Consider the following 15,999-nt stretch of genomic DNA (forward strand, 5'->3'; position numbering starts at 1 on the left):
CAGTCGGGGGCCTTTTGGGGGCCAAGGTCGTAGCTGGGGATAAATATTGACCAGGGCTGGGCGAAGATATCCACAAATGCCGTCCAAAACCATGCCGCAAATCGCAGATCACCACTCTGCCGATGTTTTGCTGATTGCAATCGCAAATTTTCAAGAGAGCCCCACGAGCCATGTGAGCATATCAACTATGAACCTAGAAACCGCTTTACTTTGATCAGAACTCAGGTGATTCGGACAGAAGAGCATCGATGATCCGGGAGTAGCGCTCTCGTCAAACTGAAATGACCGGGGTCCAATTGCTGAAAGAGCTGAGAATTCTGACCCTAGATCCGATTTGAGCTGTCAAGATTGAGGTCCGCAACACAGACCAAGTGGGCAGCAATTTTATCAACACAGGCTAGGCATAATTACCAACAATGTAACCAAGATAAGATTTTAGCCCATCGCGTCAGGCAGAAGACATCTCGAGTCTCAAGTGCGTAAGAACATTGTGTACGGAATCTTCAAAGCGGCTACACTCGGATCTGTCTGTCCCCGGGGCTAAGCGGGCGCGGACGGTAGTGTGGGGCCGAAAGTCACGGTAAGAACTGGAGGCGGGGAAATTGAGGCAATGCGAGCTCAAGCAAGGTAGAAGCGAACAGGCTAACGTTTCGAAGAAAATCACATTACATCTGGATTAGACACAGCAAACCATACATATCCCTCACAGCTTAGGAATACCTCCCGCCGTCCCCAAAGTTTTGGTGTGGCCTTTGTTCTGATCGATCCCCTCCTCCACCGCTTTGATCTGCAATGCCAGAATCTTTGAGAAGTACCGACAAATTGCAAGATTGCCGCCCATGAACCAGAAGCCGGGGTGCCCGGTCGGCCGCCACATGGTCCTGAACTCACCCTCCTCGTCCCAACCCCACACATCGCCGACGCGATCGGCGAGCTCGTCGCCAAAGATGTTGCGCGCCTCCGTACGCATGTTCAGGTATCCCGTCGCAAAGATGATTTCGTCGCCCGGCAGCTCCGAACCGTCCGCAAACCGGAGGCCGTTGGGGAGAACCTCTGTGATTTCCTGCCCGCTCTTGATCTTGATTTCGCCGTCAATGATGAGCTGGCTGCATCCGACGTCGATGTAATAGCCACCACCGCGCTGGAAGTACTTGACGAAGAAGCCGCCTCCGCTGGGTCCCATGTCTAGGTTGAATCCGGCTTTTTGGAGACCTGAGAGGAGCTCGGCATCGTTGGCGTTTTGGACTTTCGTGGTGCCGACTTGCAGCGATTTGAAGAGCTCGGCCGGCAAACTCCATAGCCAGAGGTCTGCGTCGTCGACTGGGGGTGAGTCTTCGTCGTAAAGACCTTTCAAGCCAATGTCTGTGATTGAGCTTGAGGAGACCACGGATGTTGAGCTGCGCTGTACCATGGTGACATCGTACCCTTGCTCGTAGAAATCTTGCGCGATATCGTGACCCGAGTTGCATGAGCCAACAACGATTGCCTTCTTGCCCTTGGAGTTGGGCTTCGCTCCTGAGAACTCAGAACTGTGGCAAAGGCGGTCTCCCTTGAACTTGTCCATGCCCTTGATGCTAGGGAAAAACATCTTGCCAGAGTGACCCGTCGCCTGGATGACGTGGCGAGGGTGTAAAGTCCGAGTCTCCTTGGACCCGTCAGACTTTTGCCTGTCAAGACTGACGGTCCATTGTCTCTTTGAATCATCCCATGACGACTTTGTCAGTGTTGTTGACATCCAGACATTGAGCTCGAGAAGGCTGGCGTACGCCTCGAAGAAGTCTCCCATCTTATCCTTGGGCGTAAACACAGGCCAGTGGCTTGGGAAGTTGATATACGGCAAGTGGTCGTACCAAACAGGGTCGTGGAGGACAAGTTGGTGATACCGCTTGCGCCAAGAGTCGCCGATACGCTGATGCTTGTCTACCACCAGGGCGTTGACTTTAAGCATCTTCAATCGTGCGGCAATCGTGAGACCAGCTTGGCCGGCGCCTAAGCAACTGTTAGCTTCGGTGACTCAATGGGAGTTCTGTACAAGTGTTGCAAATCCTTACCGACAATCACCACCGTAGGCTCACTGTCCACATAATTGACACTGTCGTCTCTCTTCTCCTTCCAGTTCTTGCTCTCTCGCTTCTGGACGTGATCAACACCCTTCTCTCGTCGGTGCCGCGTAGGCTCTTCATGGCCTGCGATTTCGCGCAGAACCGTGAAGAAGGTGAAAATCTCCCACTTATCACCAGACTCGACCATCCGCACTACGCCCTCACCAAGGCCGACATCCGTCTTGACCGTGAGGAAGAATTGCAGGCACTGAACCTTGCCATGGGCATCGAGCGGCGCAAAGTGAGGTGCTCGATACGCAGTGGATGTGTCGATTTGCACCTCCTTTAGCCGGCACGCCTCGCTGAGGAAGCTTTGAATCTTCTCCCTGCCCTTGAGGGTGCGGAGGTCCCATGATAGCGCTAGGTGGTCTCTCCAGTAGCCGTCGGCGACGAAGAGTTGTGAGAGTTTGTTGTAGTCCTTGGAGTTTAGTGCAGCGTTGAAAGCGCTAATAACGTTTGCCGCGGCCTTCCCCGCATCGACCGATGTTGAGCGAACGGATGGAGGATACTCGCGGGGCGGGAGGTTGACCGAGCCCGGCTCGACGCGTTCGCTTCGCGGAAAGCTTCCTGCCATGGTTTCGAGATATGTGTTCGGATGTGGTGGTGCGGTATCAAAGCGTCTGCCAGAGCCTATTTGTGATGAAAAGTGGTGTAGGAATGACTTCAAAACCGGGTCGTAAAGGAGACTTTATGCAGGACGAAAGATCTTCATCCCAATCGACAGCTTCCCTTCCTCCGCACCGGAGGGCTGAGTCGTGACATCACCTGACAGCTTTCGACGCGAGAACGCATTTTGAGGGGGTTCCTCCGGGGATAGATCGGGCAAAGAGACGAAACTCTGTTGCACACACTCCACGAAGCAATGGCGTCCTGCTCTGCCGCCTTAGCTCTCAACAGTTTTCCTTTCCGTTGCGCCTTTGTGGAGTTTGGAGCCGCCAAGCGCCGCACATTGTCTCTCAGTTGCAGACGATAGTGCGCGACCGGCTTCCTCGAATGCGGGGAACTGGACAACTGGGGGAGACAAATCTGACCCCGCGGACAAATCACAGAGCTTCAGGATGTTTCTGTCGAGTTGGACGCGCTCTGCTTGGATGGATTAGCTTAAACTCTGCCTTGATACGGGCTACTGGACCCGCCGGCGGCTCGAATTACCCTAGACTGAGGGGCGTTGACGCAGCTTGGTGACAATTAAGACGAAGCTTCTCCGCACTTGAAGTCGCGGGGTTGGCAAGGGATGTTTGGTTTCCCAGGCTCTTTGAGGTTGCCTCAAGGTTTGGTAGAGACCCAGAGGTTTGGGCATTGGATGGATTTCATGTTACCATTTGAGTGGTCATAGATCATCTAAGTCTCCTTTGGAAGACTTTGCAAACGATTGAACCGTTCTAAAAGTTTCTCAACCCGGATACCTTTGGTCTGCCTCACATCAGCGTCGGTGGGGGTTGAGTGCGGGGAAAGGTGCGGGAACATGCATGAGAAATCCGGGGCAAAGGAAGCTAAGTCCGTCAAGCACATTTCCGCGTAGCGGCGATGCGGTTCCGCATTGCCGCCCCGTTGCGGCTCCGGGTTGTGCTTTCCAAATCATCAACCGCTAGTTGACTGGCGCTTCTTTAGATTAGAGATCTAGTCAAGTCGACAGAGCCCAGAGTTGACCAGCTGCATAGCAGCTTAGCTAAAGGAATGCACCCGACAGTCTTTCGATGCACAAGTGTCTGCAAGCTTCGAGATCTACGAGATCTGCATATCGGGCCATCGGAAGTCAGTGCGACTCTGTTCATGTTGGTATCACAGGCGTGATACATTTCCTCATGAGGGTGTATCTTCGGCAACAATCACGTCGATGTCCGTGATAATTGCTGTTGTTGTTCTTGTTCCTTCCTATTTTACATTGTGGGCAGGGGTCGGTCGAAGTAGGTGGTGACGGCCTGGGTGGTTGCCCCACCTTAACCGGCCGTGGTGACTAAGCCAGTTGTCCCACTTCGCCCAGGGCAGGCGCCAGCCAGCCCACGATACCTGCCCATTGCTCCTTATCAGCCTTGCTGTTCCGACAGTTCAGTTAGACTTATTTGCATCCCCTCATAGTAGCATTGAGTGCGAATATAGTCTTCCATCGCCATAGTTGTATTTGAGTTCTCGTCGATTTACGAAGGCTCATAATTGTGAGGACAGTCTTTACATGGCATTCGATAGGCAGTGCGTGATCTCGACTGATCTTGTTCTCTTAGCCTAAAACGCACACACCTTGAGTGGTTGTCCAAGGAGTAAACTTCGATGATAGGACTTTGTAGCGCAACGAAGTAGTAAGATTGACTAAGAGAATTCCGCTCAGGAGTAGCATCTAACACAACTCAATGAGACAAGCTTGATCTATATCCAAATTTCCGTTCATCTTCTCCTTCAGCCGAATATCATGCTCAGCGTACCGCTTTATACCATCAGACGTCACACATACCGCCATACCAATCACCCGGCCTCTTCTGACCGGCTTTCCGACTACCCCCTGCGGACCAGGTTCAGCTGCGCTCTGTGGTGCGTGCTCTCTGGCCGCTGCAATTGAATAAGGTCTGATACGGCTTGGGTACTTCATCCAGCTTGGGCGCGGCGATTGGCCTGGCACAGTACTCGGATAGGGGACATATCGTTTGTCTCCAGGTAGGTCCGCGCTCAACTCTCAGTACCAACATGGTGGCCATGTGTCGTCCCGTCTCTTCCTGTTGCGTGATGCGCGAACACCTGGTTGGATCCTCGTGGAGACGCCAAACAGGAATCATAATATCCCCAGGGACCATAGTGCGAGGACCGAAGCCGTACTCACCTCGAGACCTGAATGAAGGGCTGAGGTCTTCCGGGAGGTCCCTTGGCTCCAGACTGAAGAACGTATTCTCTTCAAGCAATCTGTAGATTTGCTCTACGAGCTTGGTTTGCTCACGGCTGAGTTGATTCGGCCGTAGCTTGTCCAGCTTCTTGAGGGTATTTTGGATGAACTTCTGCTCAGGCTGTTTCTGAGAGGGGTTGCGAAAGCGTATCAACGTCCAGAATAGCATCGCAATGGTCTCGAGTTTCTTCGAATCGCCCTCCGCGTGTGGGAAGTTGGTTGGGCAGAATTCACGCCAGAGGCGCACCAGACTAGTGAAGGGAGAGAACTCAGGCGGGGGTATTCATTAAGAAGATCCGCGAACATGAAATAGTCGACAGTACGGCCTCTGTGGCCACCCGAGGAATCATACCAGCGGATGAATATTCGGTCACCCTTGAACAAAAACCGTAGAGTACGTTGGTCTGTCCAGCTTGGTGTTCCCTCGATAATGTTCTTCACGATCCACTGGTTGTTGTCAAGCTTGGAACGCTTAGGAACCGGCGTGGCAAAGGCGGAGGCGTACTCCAAGTCCACAACAGCAGCAACCTCTGGAAAGCCAGGCCTCTCCGGATAGTCAAATGTATCGACATTGCCGCTCATGTTGTAGAATGGTAGGTTTCTGCGCCGTTCCGTGGTCCAGTTCGGCACCCATGACGGATAGTACTCGTCAGATTGCTTTATGAGCGGACCGAACTCGGCCAAATGGAGAAGCATCTGTAAAGCAGTCTCTTGACTCCGCTGGAACATCGCCAGGGCAAGCTTTCGGTATACAACAGTCCAGTGTTGTCGAAGGTCGAGATAGCTTTGCTGGTCTATGATCTGCTTGTCATCGGGTATCAATCCAAATAACGCAGCGATCCGATCTTTCGGCTGCCTACACTCGGCAGCGTGGAAATTCCAGAGCAGCTCGAGAATCGGCTTCCGCTTCTCGCTGAGACTCTTCATCATGACGACTTGATAGCGGCAGTAAAATGATATTTGGACATCATCGATACACTCCAATCGCCAAGCAGCAGCGACAAACCAAGGCAAGCCGAGAGAGGATGTTCCGCAGTGGACTTTGGCCTCTTTCGCCAAGCATACCTCCTGGTTGATCCAGCGGCGCGAGAACCATGCGCGGGAGAGGAAGCTCCGGAGGTGAAGGAGGTGGTCGTCTCCAAGTTCGTTCTTCGTAATTGCCAATGTTGCTTGCTCCATTGATTCCACGTTTTAGGTTTCTCGAACTGTTTCCATCATACGAATGGCGGAGAAGATTGCTGCTGTCTTGTCGTCTGCTTCGCCGAGCCATATGTGGACTTCCTTGGCTCCCTTGTAAATTCTGCCCATACTAGGGATTTGTTGCGCCTTCTCACTGGCATCTTGCTGATGGAGGCAAATGGCATCGATCCAAAGGGATCTGGAGGTGAATGGATTTCGTAGTGCTCGCAAGAGTGAATCGACAGTCGGACTGATGTCGAGTGTGAATACCCCCCCATCAATGAGCAGCTGGCGGGACGGTGGCTTGCTTCCCCAGGTGTATGACACGGCTTCAAAGTCCTTTTCTGTGCCAAAGTTCTTTATCTCCTCCGCTTTATCCTATTGAACCAAGGAGCAGTGCAGAGGGAACTGGGCACCGGCAGCTGGGTTGAGGACGACAATGCGAATTGAGTCTTGGCTCTGCAGAGGGGAATATTGATAGGGCTCAATCATGGTTGTATCCATTTTACATATAATAGCGAGTTGATAATTGAATCTTGACAAAAGAATGATGACTTCGACTGACTTGTTTGACGTGCTAACAATACTCCCGGAGACCTAGGACAAGACTCAGGTTTTTATGATCACTATGTATCTAGTTCACAGTCGACGTGACTGGAGTGAAGATATGACAAGAAATGAAGCCGGCCGATGCTGCTCGCGTGAACACTTGCCCCCTTTGCGTTACAGAAGGCATACCGCAGTCTGGTGCAGAATTACATGTTCATTCTAGTGGTCGGAGCCGCCTCAGTGAAACTAGATGTATGCAAGCCTTCCAGGTCTCTACAAACGATCGGAAAGTGGGATAAGAATATCTCATGGTGTCTGTCACGAGCTAGAACTGTTCTCGGGGTTCACGAAGTGAGTTCGGAGTAACACGAAATGCATCCAAAACCAAGACACGAAAAGGCCCGGTTATTGGTAGCTGTTTGTATTTTACTTCACCTAATACCTACGAAGAGGAAACCTTGCGGAAAGGCGCATCGCAGATGGAGAATGCGTTGCTCAAAACCTTACACAACGAGAATCATGTGCGCACTTGCGAGAATGTTAATTGAGTCTTCTTCATGTTCACACTTCGTGGCAGCTTGGAGACAAGGGCACCTCACGGTATCACAAGCGGCAAAACACAGTATTAAACTGGCAAGGATTATTTTAATAACATCTAGAATTTTTGCTTCCAGTTATATCAGGTCAAAAGTGTGGTCCATTAACTGTTGTTGTTGTATTTAACGCCGTGGCGGCAAAGGCGCTGCCGCCCCTGCGGCCGACCTCCCGAGGGGTATATGGCGTGGAGGGCCGTAGGCTCGAGCTATATACTCTATAGTACACGCCTCTTCCTAACGTCCTCCAAATCTTGCCCGTGGGCTACTGCCTGTTCTATCCGTTCCTAGTTCCCGCTGGTTCCCTAGCTCCGTTGTTACCGTCTGTCCCTCTAGGAGGAGAAATTCGTTAGTCGGGCCTAGGTCAAGACCTAGTCCTTAGTACCGCGGGCAGATCTTCTGAAAGAAGTTTGTCACGCGGAGAAAGGCCTGGAAGCCAATAGGATCAGTAATTAACCCCTTATAATACCGCTCAAGAGATCCTATAGGTCCTATAGGATCGAGTAGGCTAGAAGGGTGGAGGGTAGGCCACTGATGCCTCCTCACTAGGGTCTTTTGGCAGTAGACCAGATGGTCTACCGCCTTTGCCTCCCCGCAGGAGCAGGTAAGCAGTGCTTCTGTATGGTTAAAGCGTTGGTGGTATTGTTCGAAGTCTCCATGGCCTGATCGGGCTGCTAAGAGATGATGAAGGGTAGCCCGCGGTAAGGCTAGTTCAGGGGCGCAAGCAAGGGTGGCCTTGAGTCCTAGCTGGGTATAATAGGATGTTGCCTCCCGTTTCCACCATTTTCTGTATCGGCGACGTGTACGCTCCTTAGTAAGCCGTTTGATCCCTGATAGAGTTGCTAGCTGTCCCCTTGGGACTAGTAGGGTTGTGCCCTCCTCATCTAGGCTGTCTGCTTCTTCGTTTCCTTTGATGCCTTGGTACCCAGGAGACCAATGGGTTCGTATATTGTGTATCCTGGCTACCTCCTGGATCTCAAGGAAGGCCGCTTGTGAGGAGTCTGGGACCTTGCCGCGAATCCCCTGAATAACGCTGGTGTTATCGATGTAGATGTGTATGGGCTGGCCCTGGGAGGTCTGAAGGGCCCGTCGGAGCCCAGCCCTCGCCCCCTCAGCCTCGCCATCAAACACTTCTGCTTAGCCGAGACGGCCGCAGCCCTGGGCTATACGTTTGTTGTTGCGGTAGATAACAAAGCCGAACCCTGTAGCCCCGTCAGGGGGTCCATTAACTGACCTCTAAGAAGATGGAGACTATTAGCATAGTCAGCTGTAGCACCTGGACGCAGAGAAGCCATGAAAAAAAGGGGAAACCGTCGGCAGTAATAGGTGGTCGACGTGTAGACTCCGACGTGTAACCAGACTTTAACTCGGCCCAGGACCATAGCCAAAGTCTTTGGACACCTTCGCTACCGATAACAAGGATGGAAAAATCATGGACACTAAGAGAGCAAGAAAAGGTTTCATATGGAATGATTCTCATATTTCAAACATGAGGACGCATCTGTACAACGGATCGTCCGATATCTAATAGCATTTACATCCAGTGTCTTAAGTCATATGTACAAGAATAATGTGATGAGCACTGCTATAACCAAGTGGCAGTAGCGGAGCCCGGGGTTTACGTCCAAAAACTTTTCCAACTTCTCTCTCTCACACTCTCGTTACTGCTTTAGAAGGAAGCAGCACGGGCAAGCTTGCGGCGCATGGAGCGGACGCGGCGGCGGGCAGCAGACTTCTCGCAGTCATCATCCTCACCAGCGGCAGCAGAGGGCTCAGCAGGGCTGGTGCTGTTGCCACCGTTGTAGTTGGGGATGCCGGCAGAGGGAGCGGCGGGGGTGGAAGGGGTGGTAGGAGTAGTAGGGGTGGTGGGGGTGGTGGCACCATCGGAGCCAGTGCAGTCACCGTCGGAGGTCTGGCCGAGAAGGTTGGCAGTGTGGTCCTCGCATCCGGAGAAGGCAACGGGGCCACCGGGGACGGTGTAGTTCTGGGGAGCGGGGTAGTAGATGTTGATCAACAGACCGGGCTCCTCGCCGGTGTAGACGCCGGGGAACTTGACGACGGGCGAGGGGGTCTCGGTGGAGGTACCGGTGACGGAGATCTGAGCGCAAGCAATGTAGAACTGGGCACCACCCTTGGTGCCGGCGCCGTGGAGGCCAATGTGCTCAGCACGCATCAGGTACTCGCCGGTGGGGACCTCCTTGGGGAGAGTGAAGGTGAAGTTGTGGATACCGGCGTTGTTGACGTAGGTAGCCCACTGGAGACCGGCCTCGGTGATGTTGGAGGTGGAAAGCTCGTAGATCTTGAACCAGTCGCCGTCACCCTTGTAGGAAGCGACGCCGGAGGGGGCCTTGGAGAGGTAGACGGCGAGGGGACCGGGGTGACCCATGTCGTTCTCGACGATGAAGCCGACCTCGTCACCGGCGTTGACGGCCTTGGTCTCGGTCTTGGCGAGGACGTCGTCGTCGTTGCCGCCAATGTTGCAGACGATGCCGTCGGAGGTAACATCGGTGACGGGAGAGTTGGAGTTCTTGGCCTCGCGGACGTACTGGTAGCGCTCGGTCTGCTCACCGTTGACGATGAGGGTAGGGAAGACGTAGTGGGCCATGGCCTGGGGCACAACGGCCGCGGCGGCGAGGAGAGCGAAAGAGCGCATCTTGACTTGTGTTATGGGTGGTTGGTTTGGTTGGTGAAGACCGGTGGTTGGAAAGATTGGGCAGGAAGAAAATGAAGAGATTGATTTTCCACCAGGGAATGAATGAAAGTGAAGTTTCAAAAAGAAAGTGGTTTGTACAATGACAAAAGACACAGCGATGGTTGAGAACGAAGAGGGAATAGAGACAAGATAAAAATGGTGAGAAGAAATGGTTGTCTTATATCGAAGATATCCCACCACCCCTGGGCACTAAGAAGATGGGAACCATAGACTGTCAGCCGCCATGATCCATCATCCCATACACATTCCTGATGAGATTTCTCTCCACAACATGGCAGACTACCTTCATCTGGACAATCCAGGCATCACGGGCGCGAAAAGGGGTGGTAAAAGAGCAAGGATGGCCAAAGGAGCTCGACCTCGTTGCCTCGCCCAACCAAGATCGCACGATAGGAGTAGGCTTCAGTGACGATTTGGTCGAAGTGCTCTTCGTTTGAAACATTGGAGCAACATGTACGCGGGATCCATTTCCCACCAAACACGGTCCTCGACGCCGGCGAGCACCCCTGGATTGGGGTCGCAACTAGAGTACTATTGACGACATCGACCCCTGGGTTGCTCATGAGCCGCCCAGGTTGTCGAAATCTGTGGAGATACAGTCGCCAAGCTTGGCTCATGCGCCGATTCCCCTTCTGCTCCTGTTCATCTAAACTCACAGCTCGCTTGCAGCACATACCCTTGTAGGTGAACCTGGCCCGAGCTGGTTGAAGCCCCGAATCGGTCGCTTGTAGATTGTTCTATATCCACAGTGGTCACCCTTATTCGTCCTAGCCGCTGGCGGCTTTCTGCGCCTGCATGCCCGCAACGGCGTGAAAGGCTTGTCGGGGTTTGGCCGTTGGCGAACTTGGTGCTGTCAATTTCGGGCGACAAGCCAGGTTTGTCTGTCAATACCCGGTTATTGGTACTCTGTGCTCTCGGCTTGACAATTCTGGACTTGGGTCACCTGGAGAATGCTTGAAACTCTGCCGTACAGCTGGTTCCGGTGTTTCCGAAATCCAGGGTCTTTACAAAGTCATTACAAAAACATTTGAACCCGCGTAAAGAGTATGGAGAGCGTCATAAACGAGCGTTTTCCCAGAGTCAATATGTGTAGCTTTCGTCTCAAGAGCGATCCCGCGAAAAGGTTATGCCACTATGAACTCTGTTCTGAACTTCTGGTTCCTGATCGACGCGGCCGCGGTGGGATTCACCTGAAACCTGGGTACAGGGGCGCGCAGCGAGGAAGAAAAACTCCAGCTGGCGGCTATTCCCTGTCGCAGATCACTTTACACGGGACGAAAAACCCCCCACCAAAAAGAAGAAAAGGAGGACGGCGCTTGGATTGCATTTGATTCTTCGGCGGCAGCTCCCAACTGTGAAGCTGTCGTTAACAGACACTCGGCACGTACAGCCGAGTGAATGACTTGGGTGAACCTTGGTTCTCAACTGTGGTTTTGCGGTTTCGCATTTTCCCCTCTCTTGCTGCGGTGTGATGACCAAGAGGGAGGCCGGGCCAGACCAGCATCAACCCCGACCTATGTCGTTATCACGGCTTACTAGTCGGACCCAGCGCTTCACAACTAAAGTGAAAATTAAGTGCGATCGGTAAGTGCCGCCCTGCCGAGATATCATAACAGCCCTGGCAATTGGCTTTGGACGCGAGGAGATCGGGGCCTAAGAATCGATCCAGCGAGTTGAGCAGCGCTGGCCCGGACGTTCCAGAGGCGAAGTGCCAGTCGAATTGGGCATGCAACTCCGCCGAGGCTTCTTAGTCAGACCTAAAGAACCGCTCCCTCCGTTTATGCTTCTCCTGGTTCTCCTCTTGTCCAAGTCAGTCTCCATCAAAAAGAGGGGTCATGCCCGTCACAGAAAAACAAAGCCGGCTCCATACTCGATTTATGTCTAATATCGGGCTCCATGGCTGAGCCGCCGGTGGGATTACCTATTCGACCGAGCCTGTCGACGCCCCCGAAATATTCGGATTCTGCTCCGTCTACAAGCAAGATCGTCATTGTGGGCGATTGCGCTCCAATATTTTCACAGAAGATTCTTCGGCATCCACCGATCTTGGCTATCGGGCCACCTCAACATTTCCCGGTCAATAATAACCACTGAAGAAAGAACCAAGTAGTGATATTCGAAGCAACTCGACTAAGTCACCTAGTGTGCCTAGTCTTCGGATCCGCCCCCAGCGTGCCATACGTGCTTCCCGCAGTGCGACCGTCCGGAGCGGTGACCGAGCCTGATGGGCAGTGAGTTGGACTGACGATCCCACTATCAGCTCCGAGGGCGCGGTACTGACTTGCGACCGTTGTCTCAACTTCATTGACGCCGACGATCGGCTCCCGGGCAGTGTAGCCCGGTGGGTCTGTTAGCCTGAATGTCCCGCCCCCATGAGCCGAGGTTATCGACTCGACGTGAGTTCCCGATGAGACCGTACCAAGACCTATGTTATGTGAAAGAGCCAAAAAGGGCCTCGTTGTCTCTCATGTATATTTTTGCCAAGACGAGGTTAATGATAGAGCAGCCGATGCATCTGTTGACTTGGGTCATAGACATGATCCCCAGCGACGAATTATCGCGAAATCCGTCGGCGACTTCCTTTGCTGACTCAACTTACTTGGTCAATCACATCGGTTACACTATGTCCTGCCGTGATGCCCAGATTTTAGCCTGTGTCATCACTGTTGCTGACAATTCCTTTCTCTTGGCTTTACTGTGTGTTGTCAGCTTCTACCTAAAAGTCTGATGTATCACTGCCGCGCAATTGATATTGCCCCCAAGCAAAGGCCAATTGCCGACAAATGAGATGACAGAAGCCCGAAGCTAGATCATCTAGACGGGCAGTTCATGCATGAGAGGTCTTTCAGATGTTATACTCTCCTGCTTCGTCTTCCCGCGTCACAGTTGTAGGGTTTCCTTCACCTTAAGCGAAATTTTCTACCATCCCACTTAACCCCCCGAAGGTGAAGTGAATCTAATGATTTTTATTATGCGCCATGTATCTTTTTCTCCAAGTAATGCGGTATCAGTGTTGGTATTCCTTTCACAGGGAATTTGGTTCGAACCGTAGGGTCCTGGGGGTGACGAAGTATCAATATCTCTGTATTGATTGATTCTGCGTAAGGAGTAGAAGGGAGATTCCAACCGGAGGTTGGGTGGGTAGTCGAGGTCTAAGTGTACCCCCTCGAGGTGGCCCATGCTCTGCCCCTACTCGCGGCCGAATTGGACTTCCAATCCGACAATCAGGCATGATCATGCCCCTCATGATCCTCCCCATCCTCCGTCCAGTCTGGAAACCCATCATCAAACAAATCCTGCAACTTGTCCCCTTTCTTCTCGTCATCCCACTTCTTATTCCTCATCACCTTCTGCCACTTCTTCCACTCCTCATCATTGAGCAAACACGCATCCAGCGCAGCTTCTAAACCCTTGATGTCAAGCTTCTCACCGATGAACACCATCTCCTGCCGGCGGTCACCCCACTCGCCACCCTTTTTGATGTCGTGTGTGACAAGGGCGTCGACTTCGCTATCGCCCGTGAGGTAGTCACCGGGGTCAAGTGTGCAGAACCACGGGCGGCCGCCGGTCATCGTCAGCATTGCGCCGGCCTGGGACCAGTCGCCTGCCCGGTGTGGTCGTGTCGCGAGGAAGAACTCACCCTTTGAGCGGAAGAGACGGTTGAAGAGGGGGTTGGCGGTTTTGTTGGCGAGGATGACTTCATTGGAGGGGGGCTCGAGGGGGTCTTCCATGTTAGCGTCCTCATCTTCGTCTGCTTCTGACTCGTCGTCTTCCCATTCCTCATCTTCCTTGTCGGAAGCATCTCCGTCGCTCATGTCAGCGTCATCGTCCTCATCCATTGCATCTTCATCCTCGCCCTCGGGCTCCTCCATCTGCAGAATGAACTTGTCGTAGAGAAGTGACCATAGACGTCTAGGGTGGAATGGCCGCGTCCTCGTGTAGATGAAGTTGCGGACGTTGTATTCCTCCGTCTCTGGCTTTGGGGTAACTGCTTTGCGACCGTTGACCTGGAGCATCGAGGATCAGCATATATCTTCATCTGATGTGTGGATAAGTCCGAGTGAAGTCTAACCTCGCGGACAGTCATGGCATGCAAGTCTTGGAGCCAACCGAAACCAGACTGAGCAACCTTGAGGTCGAATGTGTTGGTATTGACAATCTCGCTGACGTCAATCTTGCTGTAGCTGGATTCCAGGATCTTGGCTCTTGGGTTGAGCTTCTTGATCAAATCCAGCACGCGAGCGCGATTGTTCTTGGTCACCTGAATCTAGTCAGCAATTTCATCCTTTCACGATATATCTCTCGTGGAAGTGCTCACCATATCGACTTTGTTGAGAACTATCACGTCGGCAAACTCAATCTGGTCAACCATCAGGTCAGACACGGTCCGTTCGTCTTCTGGTACGACATCATCTCGTCTCGAAGATAGCAAATCGCTAGTGTGGAAATCGTTGAAGATTGTGAAGGCATCGATGACCGTGACGGTGGTATCAAGGCGAGCGAACTTGTCGACTCCGCCAGCATCAGCTCTGAGGAGCAGGTTTCGTTAGTAAGATCTTAATCGTAGGGTCAGAGAGGGTATAGGACTCACAGCCTCTTGAGCAACTTCAAGGTATCCTCATCCAATCCCTCGGGTCCCTCCCCCATTGTAGCCATTTGCTCCGCCAATCGGGCATCAAAGGTCTCTGCGACTTGTTCGGGCTCGCTTATACCACTGCTCTCGATAATCACGTAGTCGAACTCATGGAGCTCTGACAAGTTGACGAGCTCTTCCAGCAGATCTCCTCTAAGAGTACAGCAGATGCAGCCATTCTGCAGTGCGATGACCTTTTCTTCGGTTTTTGTAAGTCGGTGGCTCTTCTTGATGAGGGATGCGTCAACGTTCACACTAGTTGACGCAGCTAGTCAGTACTGCTTCATGAAATACAAGGTGTAGAGCAGATAGTTGGTAACCCACGCGCCGATATCATTGACAATGACCGCAATACGAAGACCATGGTCGCTCTTGAGGATGTGCTGAAGGAGCGTCGTTTTACCACTGCCCTATAATCTAGCCATTGGCCACATGTCTCAATCACACTCGCATGCGTCACTCAGGAGTCAGGACGTACCAAGAAGCCCGAGAGAAGTGTGACTGGTAGAGGTTTTCCTTGACCAGACTTTGTAACATCGACGCCGGAGTCCTGGCGGACAAGCTTCGGGACCTCATCGGTGGATTTTGGTTGTGTAGTTGCTGGCACAACAATGGCACCCGATTTGGGCTTCGTTGAAGACGCTGAGAGTTTCTTGCCCATTGTGAACGTGCGTGGCTTCCCGTAAACTCTGAAGACTCGTTGGAGATTGAAGAATGAAAGGTTTGGGTACACTTATTCAGTCTAAACCTTCGACATTTGAATATTTATATGGGCATTTCCAACCTTTCAACATCTCGGATGCCGACTTCCCTAATCGACTGCCATCAAGGTGCCATCAGTCCATCATTTCATCATGCCATCTCCCTGAATGATCTCCCTGTGCTGTTCGTTCTGTACGACGTGTGCACGACGGGCCATCCGGGTTCTGACGATTGCCCCGGCGATATAACACGGGATTGGCTGGCTCGTCACCGGGGCCGTCATCATCATCGGCCGCCCTCTGATTGGCTGAAAAGACATCGACCGGGACTCGATCCCCAGAAACGCCTCGCCATATTAGGAAAAAAGAGTTCGCGAAAACATGGATGACGGGTCTAACGGCCGGCTCGGACCCTTGAGAACCTTGAGGGATACCTTTGGTGAGCGAAATGCCGTGTTGTTATTCGCTAGGTCAACTGAGTTGAGGCGAGCTGCACTTGGGCCGACGGTCGACGATGAGATGTACGGTGAGCTAAGGTACCTGGGCAAGGAAGAAGGATTTGAGGGTTGGAGCCCTTGGATTTGGGTTCCTCGGCAGAATTGGAGGGCTAACATCTTCTTGGAAGACAGTTGGCAACGCTGCTGTGGTGCTGGCATT

The 15,999-nt window shown here is 52.6% G+C and overlaps 3 protein-coding genes across 3 annotated transcripts; all 3 read right to left on the minus strand.

Moving 5' to 3' along the window:
* Nucleotides 1–703: 703 nt before the first annotated feature.
* BDP81DRAFT_321975 (uncharacterized protein) lies at nucleotides 704–2,676 on the minus strand (the record flags this gene model as incomplete). The annotated part of the gene is made up of 2 exons (XM_060584663.1): nucleotides 704–1,989; nucleotides 2,052–2,676. 2 exons carry the CDS (start codon nucleotides 2,674–2,676, stop codon nucleotides 704–706), a joined length of 1,911 nt encoding a protein of 636 aa, XP_060444453.1.
* A 6,077-nt stretch (nucleotides 2,677–8,753) lies between these two features.
* On the minus strand, nucleotides 8,754–10,428 carry BDP81DRAFT_430392 (glycosyl hydrolase family 61-domain-containing protein). The gene has a single exon (XM_060590604.1). The coding sequence runs from the start codon at nucleotides 9,946–9,948 to the stop codon at nucleotides 8,965–8,967; it is 984 nt and encodes a 327-aa protein (XP_060444454.1). The 5' UTR covers nucleotides 9,949–10,428; the 3' UTR covers nucleotides 8,754–8,964.
* Nucleotides 10,429–13,093: 2,665 nt separating this feature from the next.
* BDP81DRAFT_376682 (CobW/HypB/UreG) lies at nucleotides 13,094–15,302 on the minus strand (the record flags this gene model as incomplete). The annotated part of the gene is made up of 6 exons (XM_060586754.1): nucleotides 13,094–14,015; nucleotides 14,081–14,269; nucleotides 14,327–14,537; nucleotides 14,600–14,896; nucleotides 14,966–15,051; nucleotides 15,120–15,302. The coding sequence occupies 6 exons, from the start codon at nucleotides 15,300–15,302 to the stop codon at nucleotides 13,233–13,235; spliced, it is 1,749 nt and encodes a 582-aa protein (XP_060444455.1). The 3' UTR covers nucleotides 13,094–13,232.
* Nucleotides 15,303–15,999: the final 697 nt, after the last annotated feature.

Source organism: Colletotrichum phormii (assembly GCF_030913505.1).
Source record: "Colletotrichum phormii strain CBS 102054 chromosome Unknown BDP81scaffold_12, whole genome shotgun sequence".
In the NCBI taxonomy this organism is placed as follows: domain Eukaryota; kingdom Fungi; phylum Ascomycota; class Sordariomycetes; order Glomerellales; family Glomerellaceae; genus Colletotrichum; species Colletotrichum phormii.